The sequence below is a fragment of the Oncorhynchus nerka genome, linkage group LG1 (genome assembly GCF_034236695.1).
Source record: "Oncorhynchus nerka isolate Pitt River linkage group LG1, Oner_Uvic_2.0, whole genome shotgun sequence".
Lineage (NCBI taxonomy): Eukaryota > Metazoa > Chordata > Actinopteri > Salmoniformes > Salmonidae > Oncorhynchus > Oncorhynchus nerka.
The window spans coordinates 51,014,825-51,027,109 of record NC_088396.1 but is presented as its reverse complement, the minus strand read 5'-3'; the positions used below and the strand labels follow the sequence as shown (position 1 = coordinate 51,027,109).

Below are 12,285 nucleotides of genomic sequence, written 5' to 3'. Positions count from 1 at the left end.
ATGGAGGGGAGGGATGATGGGGAGGGCTGGAGGGATGGGGAGGGCTGGAGGGATGGAGAGGCTGGAGGATGGGGAGGGCTGGAGGGATGGGGAGGGCTGGAGGGCTGGAGGGATGGGAGAGGGAGGGGATGGGGAGGGGAGGGATGGGGATGGCTGGAGGCTGGATGGGGAGGGCTGGAGGGATGGGGAGGGCTGGAGGGATGGGGAGGGCTGGAGGATGGGGAGGGCTGGAGGGATGGGAGGGCTGGAGGGAGGAGGATGGGAGGGCTGGAGGATGGGAGGATGGGAGGGATGGGGATGGGGAGGGCTGGAGGGCTGGAGGGCTGGAGGATGGGGAGGGATGGAGGGATGGGGAGGGAGGGCTGGAGGGATGGGAGGGCTGGAGGGATGGGGGGAGGGCTGGAGGGGTGGAGTGATGGGGAGGGCTGGAGGGGGGAGGGCTGGAGGAGGGGAGGGCTGGAGGGAGGGCTGATGGGAGGGCTGGAGGATGGGGAGGGCTGGAGGGCTGGAGGATGGGGAGGGCTGGAGTGATGGGGGAGGGCTGGAGGGCTGGAGGATGGGGATGGCTGAGTGATGGGGAGGGCTGGAGGGGATGGGAGGGCTGGAGGATGGGGAGGGCTGGAGTGGATGGGGAGGGCTGGAGGAGGATGGGGAGGGCTGGAGGGATGGGGAGGGATGGAGGGATGGGGAGGGATGGAGGATGGGAGGGATGGAGGGATGGGGAGGGATGGAGGATGGGGAGGGCTGGAGGATGGAGGGATGGATGGAGGGATGGAGGGATGGAGGGATGGGGAGGGAGGGATGGGGAGGGCTGGAGGGATGGGAGGGATGGAGGGATGGGGAGGGCTGGAGGGATGGGGAGGGATGAGGGATGGGGAGGGCTGGAGGGATGGGGAGGGCTGGAGGGATGGGGAGGGATGGAGGGGCTGGGGAGGATGGAGGGATGGGGAGGGCTGGAGGGATGGGGAGGGCTGGAGGGATGGGGAGGGATGGGGAGGGCTGGAGTGATGGGGAGGGCTGGAGGGATGGGGAGGGCTGGAGGGATGGAGGGATGGAGGAGGGCTGAGGGATGGGGAGGGCTGGAGGGATGGAGGGATGGGGAGGGCTGGAGGGATGGGGAGGGCTGGAGGGCTGGGTGATGGGGATGGAGAGGGATGGGGAGGGCTGGAGGGATGGGGAGGGACGGGGATGGGGAGGGCTGGAGGGCTGATGGGGAGGGCTGGAGGGATGGGGAGGGGGAGGGCTGGGGAGCTGGAGGATGGGGAGGGCTGGAGGGATGGGGAGGGCTGGAGGGATGATGAGGGGATGGAGGGATGGGGAGGGCTGGAGGGATGGGGAGGGATGGAGGGATGGGGAGGGCTGGAGGATGGGGAGGGCTGGAGGGCTGGGGAGGATGGAGGGATGGGGAGGGATGGAGGGATGGGGAGGGCTGGAGGATGGGGAGGGCTGGATGGGGAGGGCTGGAGGGTGGGTGATGGAGGGATGGAGGAGGCTGGAGGGATGGGGAGGGCTGGAGGGATGGGGAGGGCTGGAGGGATGGGGAGGGATGGAGGATGGGAGGGCTGGAGGGATGGGTGATGATGGAGGGGGGGAGGGATGGAGGGATGGGAGGGCTGTAGGGATGGGATGGAGGAGGGGAGGGCTGGGGGATGGGGAGGGATGGAGGGATGGTGAGGGCTGGAGGGATGGGGAGGGCTGGAGGATGGGGATGGGAGGGCTGGAGGGATGGGGAGGGATGGAGGGGCTGGAGATGGGGAGGGCTGGAGGGCTGGGGGATGGGGGCTGGAGGATGGGGAGGGCTGGAGGGATGGGGAGGATGGAGGGATGGGGAGGGCTGGAGGGATGGGGAGGGATGGAGGGATGGGGAGGGAGTGATGGGGAGGGCTGGAGGGATGGGGAGGGCTGGAGGGATGGGGGGATGGGGAGGGATGGAGGGATGGGGAGGGCTGGAGGGATGGGGAGGGCTGGAGGGCTGGAGTGATGGGGAGGGCTGGAGGGATGGGGAGGATGGGGAGGGCTGGAGGGAGGGCTGGATGATGGGGAGGGCTGGAGTGATGGGAGGGCTGGAGGGATGGGGAGGGAGGGGCTGGAGGATGGGGAGGGCTGGAGGGATGGGGAGGGCTGGAGGATGGGGAGGGCTGGTGATGGGGAGGGCTGGAGGGATGGGGAGGGCTGGAGGGATGGAGGGATGGGGAGGGATGGAGGGATGGGGAGGGCTGGAGGGATGGGGAGGGCTGGAGGGCTGGAGTGATGGGGAGGGCTGGGGGATGGGAGGGCTGGAGGGCTGGATGGGGAGGGCTGGAGTGATGGGGAGGGCTGGAGGGGAGTGATGGGGAGGGCTGGAGCTGGATGATGGAGGGCTGGAGTGATGGGAGGGCTGGAGGGATGGGGAGGGCTGGAGTGATGGGGAGGGCTGGAGGGCTGGATGATGGGAGGGCTGGAGTGATGGGGGAGGGCTGGAGGGAGGAGGATGGGGAGGGATGGTGTGATGGGGAGGGCTGGAGGGGAGTGATGGTGAAGGCTGGAGTGATGGGGAGGGCTGGAGGGTGATGGGGAGGGCTGAGTGATGGGGAGGGGTGGAGGATGGGGAGGGCTGGAGGAAGGGCTGGAGGGATGGGGAGGGCTGGAGGGCTGGAGGAGATGGGGAGGGATGGAGGGATGGGGAGGGAGTGGGATGGGGAGGGCTGGAGGGCTGGGGAGGGATGGAGGGATGGGGAGGGCTGGAGGGATGGGGAGGGCTGGAGGGGTGGAGGATGGGGAGGGCTGGAGGGATGGGAGGATGGGAGGCTGGAGTGATGGGGAGGGATGGGGAGGGATGGAGGGATGGGAGGGATGGAGGGATGGGAGGGCTGGGGAGGGGAGGGATGGAGGGATGGGGAGGGCTGGAGGGATGGGGAGGGATGGAGGATGGGGAGGGCTGGAGGGATGGGGAGGGCTGGAGGGATGGGGAGGGATGGAGGGATGGGGAGGGATGGAGGGATGGAGGGATGGGAGGGATGGGGGGATGGGGATGGAGGGATGGGGAGGGATGGAGGGATGGGGAGGGCTGGAGGGCTGGATGATGGGAGGGCTGGGGGATGGGGAGGGCTGGAGGGATGGGGAGGGCTGGAGTGATGGGGAGGGCTGGAGGGCTGGAGTGATGGGGAGGGCTGGAGGGCTGGAGTGATGGGAGGGCTGGAGTGATGGGAGGGCTGGAGTGATGGGAGGGCTGGAGTGATGGGAGGGCTGGAGGGCTGGAGTGATGGGAGGCTGGGTGATGGGGGGAGGGGAGGGCTGGAGTGATGGGGAGGGCTGGAGGTGATGGGGAGGGCTGGAGGGCTGGGGGCTGGAGGGGCTGGAGGGGGGAGGGCTGGAGTGATGGGGAGGGCTGGAGGGTGGATGGGGAGGGCTGGAGTGATGGGAGGGCTGGAGGGATGGGGCTGGAGGGATAGGGAGGGCTGGAGGGATGGGGAGGATGGAGGGATGGGGAGGGGAGGATGGGGAGGGATGGAGGGATGGAGGGATGGGGAGGGATGGAGGGATGGGGAGGGCTGGAGGGATGGGGAGGGCTGGAGGGGTGGATGGGGAGGGCTGGAGGGATGGGGAGGGCTGGAGGGATGGGGAGGGCTGGAGGATGGGGAGGGCTGGAGGGATGGGGAGGGATGGAGGGATGGGGAGGATGGAGGGATGGGGGGATGGAGGATGGGGAGGGCTGGAGGGATGGGGAGGGATGGAGGGGGAGGGATGGAGGGCTGGGGAGGGTGGGAGGGATGGGGAGGCTGGAGGATGGGGAGGGATGGAGGGGGATGGGGAGGGCTGGAGTGATGGGAGGGCTGGAGTGATGGGGAGGGCTGGAGGGCTGGAGGGGGGGAGGGCTGGAGTGATGGGGAGGGCTGGAGGCTGAGGCGGGATGGGAGGGCTGGAGTGATGGGGAGGGCTGGAGGGCTGGAGTGATGGGGAGGCTGGAGTGATGGGGAGGGCTGGAGGGCTGGAGGATGGAGGGCTGGGTGATGGGGAGGGCTGGAGGGATGGGAGGGATGGAGGGATGGAGGGATGGGGAGGGCTGGAGGGATGGGGAGGGCTGGAGGGATGGGGGATGGGGAGGGATGGAGGGATGGGGAGGGCTGGAGGGATGGGGAGGGCTGGAGGGCTGGGATGGATGGGGAGGGCTGGAGGGGTGGAGTGATGGGGAGGGCTGGAGTGATGGGAGGGCTGGAGGATGGGGAGGATGGAGGGATGGGGAGGGATGGAGGGATGGGGAGGGATGGAGGGATGGGGAGGGCTGGAGGGATGGGGAGGGATGGAGGGATGGGGAGGGATGGAGGGATGGGAGGGCTGGAGGGGGAGGGATGGAGGGATGGGGAGGGCTGGAGGGATGGGGAGGGATGGAGGGATGGAGGGATGGGGAGGGATGGAGGGGATGGGGAGGGCTGGAGGGGATGGGGAGGGCTGGAGGGCTGATGGGAGGGCTGGGGGATGGGGAGGGATGGAGGGCTGGAGGGCTGGAGTGATGGGGAGGGCTGGAGGATGGAGGGATGGGGGAGGGCTGGAGGGCTGGAGGATGGGGAGGGCTGGAGGGATGGGGAGGGCTGGAGGGATGGGGAGGGCTGGAGGGATGGGGAGGGCTGGAGGGCTGGGGAGGGCTGGAGGGATGGGGAGGGATGGGAGGGGCTGGTGATGGGGAGGGATGGAGGATGGGGAGGGCTGGAGGGATGGGGAGGGGGAGTGGGGGGGCTGGAGGGATGGGGAGGGCTGGAGGGATGGGGAGGGATGGAGGGATGGGGAGGGATGGAGAGGGATGGGGATGGAGGATGGGGAGGGATGGAGGGATGGGGAGGGATGGAGGGATGGGAGGGCTGGAGGGATGGGGAGGGCTGGAGGGATGGGGAGGGATGGAGGAGGGCTGGAGGGATGGGGAGGGATGGAGGGATGGGGAGGGATGGAGGGATGGGGAGGGCTGGAGGGATGGAGGGATGGATGGATGGGGAGGGCTGGAGGGATGGGGAGGGATGGAGGGATGGGGAGGGCTGGAGGGATGGGGAGGGATGGCTGGGGAGGGATGGGGGATGGGGATGGAGGGATGGAGGGCTGGAGGGATGGGGAGGGATGGAGGGATGGGGAGGGATGGAGGATGGGGAGGCTGGGGGATGGGGAGGACTGGAGGGGATGGGGAGGGCTGGAGGGATGGGGAGGGCTGGAGGGATGGGGAGGGCTGGAGGGATGGGGAGGGCTGGAGGGATGGGGAGGGATGGAGGATGGGGAGGGCTGGGGATGGGGAGGGCTGGAGGGATGGGGAGGGATGGGAGGGCTGGGGAGGGATGGGGAGGGATGGAGGGATGGGGAGGGCTGGAGGGATGGGAGGGCTGGAGGGCTGGAGGGATGGGGGAGGGCTGGAGGGATGGGGAGGGCTGGAGGGATGGGGAGGGATGGAGGGATGGGGAGGGCTGGAGGATGGGGAGGGCTGGAGGATGGGGAGGGATGGAGGGATGGGGAGGGCTGGAGGGATGGGGAGGGATGGAGGGATGGGGAGGGATGGGGAGGGCTGGAGGGATGGGGAGGGCTGGAGGGATGGGGAGGATGGGGATGGGGAGGGATGGAGGGATGGGAGGGATGGAGGGATGGGGAGGGGGAGGGCTGGAGGATGGAGGGATGGGGAGGGATGGAGGATGGGGAGGGCTGGAGGGATGGGGAGGGATGGAGGGATGGGGAGGGCTGGAGGGATAGGGAGGGCTGGAGGGCTGGAGTGATGGAGGGATGGGGAGGGATGGAGGGATGGGGAGGCTGGAGGGCTGGAGGGGATGGGGAGGGATGGAGGGATGGGAGGGCTGGAGGGATGGGGAGGGATGGAGGGCTGGGGAGGGATGGAGGGATGGGGAGGGCTGGAGGGATGGGGGGAGGGCTGGAGGGGATGGGGAGGGCTGGAGGATGGAGGGATGGGGAGGGATGGAGGGATGGGGAGGGATGGAGGGATGGGGAGGGATGGAGGATGGGGAGGGCTGGAGGGATGGAGGGATGGGGAGGGATGGAGGCTGGGGAGGGCTGGAGGGATGGGGAGGGATGGGGATGGGAGGATGGGGAGGGGATGGGGAGGGATGGGGAGGGCTGGAGGGATGGGGAGGGATGGAGGGATGGATGGGCTGGAGGATGGGGGAGGGATGGAGGGATGGGGATGGGGATGGAGGGATGGGGAGGGATGGAGGGATGGGAGGGCTGGGGATGGAGGGATGGGGAGGGATGGAGGGATGGGGAGGGCTGGATATGGGGATGGGAGGAGATGGGGAGGGATGGAGGGATGGGGAGGGCTGGAGGGGGATAGGGAGGGCTGGAGGGATGGGAGGGATGGGGAGGGATGGAGGGATGGGGTGGGCTGGAGGGATAGGAGGATGGAGGGCTGGGGAGGGCTGGAGGGATGGGGAGGAGGGATGGGGAGGGATGGAGGGATGGGGAGGGCTGGAGGGATGGGAGGGCTGGGGGGATGGGGAGGGATGGGGATGGGGAGGGCTGGATGGCTGGAGTGATGGGAGGGCTGGGGATGGGGAGGGATGGAGGGATGGGGAGGGATGGAGGGATGGGGAGGATGGCTGGGAGGGATGGGTGCTGGAGGGGTTGGAGGATGGAGGGATGGAGGGATGGGGAGGGCTGGAGGGATGGGGAGGAGCTGGGGGGGCTGGGATGGGGAGGGATGGAGGATGGGGAGGGATGGAGGATGGGGAGGGCTGGAGGGATGGGGAGGGCTGGAGGGCTGGAGTGATGGGGAGGGCTGGAGGGATGGGGAGGGCTGGAGGGATAGAGGATGGAGGGCTGGGAGGGCTGGAGGGATGGGGAGGGATGGAGGATGGAGGGCTGATGGGGAGGCTGGCTGGGGGGCTGGATGGCTGGAGTGATGGGAGGAGGGGAGGGATGGAGGGATGGGGAGGGCTGGGAGTGGAGATGGGGGATGGGGAGGGCTGGAGGGATGGGGAGGCTGAGGGATGGGGGGATGGATGGGGAGGGATGGAGGGATGGGGAGGGCTGGAGTGATGGATGGGGAGGGATGGAGGATGGGAGGGCTGGAGTGATGGGAGGGATGGAGGGATGGGGATGGGAGGGCTGGAGTGATGGGGAGGGATGGGGAGGGGATGGAGGATGGGGAGGGCTGGAGGATGGGGAGGGGATGGAGGGATGGGGAGGGATGGAGGGATGGGGAGGGGATGGGAGGGCTGGAGGGATGGGAGGGATGGAGGGATGGGGAGGGATGGAGGATGGGGTGGGCTGGAGGATAGGGAGGCTGGAGGGCTGGGTGGAGGATGGGGAGGGATGAGGGATGGGGAGGATGGAGGATGGGGAGGGCTGAGGGCTGGAGTGAGGGGATGGGGAGGGATGGAGGGGGATGGGGAGGGCTGGAGGGATGGAGGGATGGAGGGATGGGGAGGGATGGAGGGATGGGGAGGGCTGGAGGGAGGGCTGGAGGGCTGGAGGATGGAGATGGGGAGGGATGGGATGGGGTGGGCTGGAGGATGGGAGGATGGAGGGAAGGGCTGGAGGGATGGGGAGGGCTGGAGGGATGGGGAGGGATGGAGGGAGGGGAGGGCTGGAGGATGGAGCTGGGGGATGGGGAGGGATGGGGAGGGCTGGGGAGGGCTGGATGGAGTGATGGGAGGGCTGGGGGGATGGGGGAGGGATGGAGGGATGGGGATGGAGGGCTGGGGAGGGATGGAGCGATGGGGAGGGCTGGGAGGGAGGGATGGGAGGGATAGGGAGGGATGGATGGGCTGGGGAAGGCTGGAGGGATGGCGGGATGGAGGGATGGGGAGGGATGGAGGGATGGGGAGGGCTGGAGGGATGGGGAGGGCTGGAGGGCTGGGTGATGGAGGATGGGGAGGGCTGGAGGGATGGGGAGGGCTGGAGGGATGAGGAGGGATGGAGGGCTGGGGAGGGCTGGAGGGATGGGGAGGATGGGGAGGGCTGGAGGGATGGGGAGGGCTGGATGGCTGGAGTGATGGGAGGGCTGGGGGCTGGGGAGGATGGAGGATGGGGAGGATGGAGTGATGGGGAGGATGGAGGGATGGGGAGGGATGAAGGGATGGGGAGGGCTGGAGTGATGGGGAGGGCTGGAGGGATGGGGAGGGATGGAGGGATGGGGAGGGCTGGAGGGCTGGAGTGATGGAGGGATGGGAGGGATGGAGGGATGGGGAGGGCTGGAGGGATGGGGAGGGATGGAGGGATGGGGAGGGATGGAGGGATGGGAGGCTGGAGGGGATGGAGGGATGGAGGGATGGGGAGGGCTGGAGGGATAGGGAGGGATGGAGGGCTGGAGGCTGGAGGATGGGGAGGGATGGAGGGATGGGGAGGGATGGAGGATGGGGAGGGCTGGAGGGATGGGAGGGATGGGGGATGGGGGGGGGATGGGGAGGGCTGGAGGGATGGGGAGGGCTGGATGGCTGGGTGATGGGGAGGGCTGGGGGGATGGGGAGGGATGGAGGGATGGAGTGATGGGGAGGGATGGAGGGATGGGGAGGGATGGAGGGATGGGGAGGGCTGGAGGGATGGGGAGGGCTGGAGGGATGGGGAGGGATGGAGGGATGGGGAGGGCTGGAGGGATGGGGAGGGATGATGGGAGGGCTGGAGGGTTGGGTAGGGATGGAGGGCTGGAGTGATGGGGAGGGCTGGAGGATGGGGAGGGGAGGGATAGGGGATGGGATGGAGGGCTGGAGGGATGGGGAGGGATGGAGGGATGGGGAGGGCTGGGATGGGGAGGGAGGGCTGGAGGGATGGACGGATGGGCTGGAGGGCTGGGTGATGGGGAGGGCTGGGGGATGGGGAGGGCTGGAGGGCTGGATGATGGGGAGGGATGGAGTGATGGGGAGGGCTGGAGTGATGGGGAGGCTGGAGGGATGGGGAGGGCTGGAGGATGGGGAGGGCTGGAGGGCTGGAGTGATGGAGGGATGGGGAGGGATGGAGGATGGGGAGGGATGGAGGGATGGGGAGGGATGGAGGGATAGGGAGGGCTGGAGGGCTGGAGTGATGGAGGGATGGGGAGGGATGGAGGGATGGGGAGGGCTGGAGAGGGATGGGGAGGGATGGAGGGATGGGGAGGGCTGAGGGATAGGGAGGGCTGGAGGGCTGGTGTGATGGAGGGATGGGGAGGGATGGAGGGATGGGGAGGGCTGGAGGATGGAGGGATGGGGAGGGATGGAGGGCTGGGGAGGCTGGAGGGATAGGGAGGGATGGGGGCTGGGGAGGGATGATGGGGAGGGATGGAGGATGGGGGAGGGCTGGAGAGGGCTGGAGGGGATGGGGAGGGATGGAGGGATGGGAGGGATGGAGGGATAGGGAGGGGAGGGCTGGGGAGGGCTGGAGGATGGGGAGGATGGAGGGATGGGGAGGGATGGAGGGATGGGGAGGGATGGAGGGATGGGAGGGGCTGGGGGGGGATGGGGAGGGATGGGGAGGGCTGGGAGGGCTGGATGGCTGGGGATGGGAGATGGGGAGGGATGGAGGGATGGGGAGGGATGGAGGGGATGGGGAGGATGGAGGGATAGGAGGCTGGAGTGATGGAGGATGGAGGATGGAGGGATGGGGTGGGATGGAGGATAGGGAGGGATGGGGAGGGCTGGAGGGATGGGGATGGGATGGAGGGATGGGGAGGGATGGAGGGATGGGGAGGGCTGGAGGATGGGGAGGGGGATGGGGAGGGATGGGGAGGGCTGGGGAGGGCTGGATGGCTGGAGTGATGGGAGGGCTGGGGGATGGGGGAGGGATGGAGGGATGGGGGGATGGAGGGATGGGGAGGATGGAGCCGATAGGGGAGGGCTGGAGGGCTGGAGTGATGGAGGGATGTGGAGGGATGGAGGGATGGGGAGGGCTGTAGGATAGGGGGGGATGGAGGGCTGGGGAGGGCTGGAGGGATGGGGAGGATGGAGGGATGGGGAGGGATGGAGGGATGAGGGCTGGAGGGATAGGGAGGAGGGCTGGGAGTGATGGAGGGATGGGGAGGGATGGAGGGATGGGAGGGCTGGAGGGATAAAGGGATGGAGGGATGGGGATGGGGAGGATGGAGATGGGGGGGCCAGGGATGGGGAGGATGGGGAGGGCTGGAAAGGATGGGGGGGCTGGGCTGGCTGATGGGGAGGGCTGGGGGATGGGGAGGATGGAGGGATGGGGAGGGATGGAGTGATGGGGAGGGATGGAGGGATGGGAGGATGAAGGGATGGGGAGGGTTGGAGGGATGGGGAGGGCTGAGGGATGGGGAGGGATGGAGGGATGGGGAGGGATGGAGGGATGGGGAGGGCTGGAGGGCTGGAGGATGGGGATGGGGAGGGATGGAGGATGGGGAGGGCTGGAGGGATGAGGAGGAGGGATAGGGAGGGCTGGAGGGGAGTGATGGGGATGGGGAGGGATGGAGGGATGGGGTGGGCTGGAGGGATAGGGAGGGATGGAGGGATGGGAGGGCTGGAGGGATGGGGAGGGATGGAGGGATGGGGAGGGATGGAGGGATAGGGAGGGGAGCTGGAGGGCTGGGTGATGGAGGATGGGGAGGATGGAGGGATGGGGAGGGCTGGAGGGATGGGGAGGGATGGAGGGATGGGGAGGATGGAGGGATGGGGAGGGCTGAGGGATAGGGAGGGCTGGAGGGCTGGAAGTGATGAGGGATGGGGAGGGATGGAGGGATGGGTGGGCTGGAGGGATAGGGAGGATGGGAGGGGCAAGGAGAGGGAAAGGAGGGATGGAGGGATGGGAGGGATGGAGGGATGGGGAGGGCTGAGGGATGGGAGGGCTGGGGGATGGGGAGGATGGGAGGGCTGGGGAGGGCTGGATGGCTGGAGTGATGGGAGGGCTGGGGGATGGGGAGGGATGGAGGGATGGGGAGGGATGGAGGGATGGGGAGGGGATGGAGCGATAGGGAGGGCTGGAGGGCTGGAGTGATGGAGGGATGGGGAGGGAGGGATGGAGGGATGGAGGCTGGGGGAGGGATGGGAGGGATGGAGGGATGGGGAGGATGGAGGGATGGGGAGGGAGGGATAGGGAGGGCTGGAGGGCTGGGTGATGGAGGGATGGGGAGGGATGGAGGGATGGGAGGGCTGGAGGGATGGGGAGGGATGGAGGGCTGGGGAGGGCTGGAGGGATGGGGAGGGATGGAGGATGGGAGGGCTGGGGGGATGGGGAGGATGGGGAGGGCTGGAGGGATGGGGAGGGCTGGATGGCTGGGAGTGATGGGAGGGCTGGGGGATGGGGAGGGATGGAGGATGGGGAGGGATGGAGGTGATGGGGAGGGATGGAGCGATGGGAGGATGAAGGGATGGGGAGGGCTGGAGGGATGGGGGAGGGATGGAGGGATGGGGAGGGCTGGAGGGCTGGAGTGATGGAGGATGGGGGATGGATGGAGGGATGGGGAGGGCTGGAGGATGGGGAGGGATGGAGGGATGGGGAGGATGGAGGGATGGGAGGGCTGGAGGGATGGGAGGGCTGGAGGGCTGGAGTGATGGAGGGATGGGGAGGGCTGGAGGGATAGGGAGGGATGGAGGGCTGGGGAGGGCTGGAGGGATGGGGAGGGATGGAGGATGATGGGGGATGGGAGGATGGGAGGGATGGGGAGGGCTGGAGGCTGGAGTGATGGGAGGGCTGGGGATGGGATGGGGGATGGGGATGGGGAGGGATGGAGGGATGGGGAGGGATGGGGGATGGGCTGGAGGGATGGGGAGGGCTGGAGGGATGGGGAGGGATGGAGGATGGGGAGGGATGGAGGGATGGGGAGGGATGGAGGGATGGGGAGGGCTGGAGGGATGGGGATGGAGGGCTGGAGGGATGGGGAGGGCTGGAGGATGGGGAGGGCTGGAGGGATGGGAGGATGGAGGGATGGATGGTGAGGCTGGAGGGATGGGGAGGGATGGAGGGATGGAGGGCTGAGATGGGGAGGCTGGGGCTGGAGGGATGGATAGGATGAGGGCTGGAGGCTGGAGTGATGGGAGGGCTGGGGGATGGGGAGGGCTGGAGGGCTGGAGTGATGGGGGAGGGCTGGGTGATGGGGAGGGCTGGAGGATGGGGAGGGCTGGAAGGGATGGGGAGGGATGGGGGAGGGCTGGAGGGATGGAGGGCTGGAAGGGATGGAGGGATGGGGAGGGATGGAGGGATGGGGGAGGGATGGAGGGATGGGGAGGGATGGAGGGATAGGGAGGGCTGGAGGGCTGGAGTGATGGAGGGATGGGGAGGGATGGAGGGATGGGGAGGGGCTGGAGGGATGGGAGGGATGGAGGGGATGGGGAGGGCTGGAGGGATAGGGAGGGCTGGAGGGCTGGGTGATGGAGGGATGGGGAGGGATGGAGGGAT

At 68.6% G+C, this 12,285-nt stretch overlaps 1 protein-coding gene across 1 annotated transcript in view; it reads right to left on the bottom strand.

Annotated features, from left to right (window-relative positions):
• LOC135571473 (uncharacterized) overlaps window positions 1–12,285 on the bottom strand; it is a 46,255-nt gene that overhangs the window by 26,425 nt on the left and 7,545 nt on the right. The window contains exons 2-4 of the mRNA XM_065017954.1: window positions 9,357–9,504; window positions 4,430–4,749; window positions 98–153 (exon numbers count right to left, since the gene is read on the bottom strand). Of these exons, the coding sequence (XP_064874026.1) occupies window positions 98–153; window positions 4,430–4,749; window positions 9,357–9,504 (524 nt within the window). The remainder of the gene's footprint in view (window positions 1–97; window positions 154–4,429; window positions 4,750–9,356; window positions 9,505–12,285) is intronic.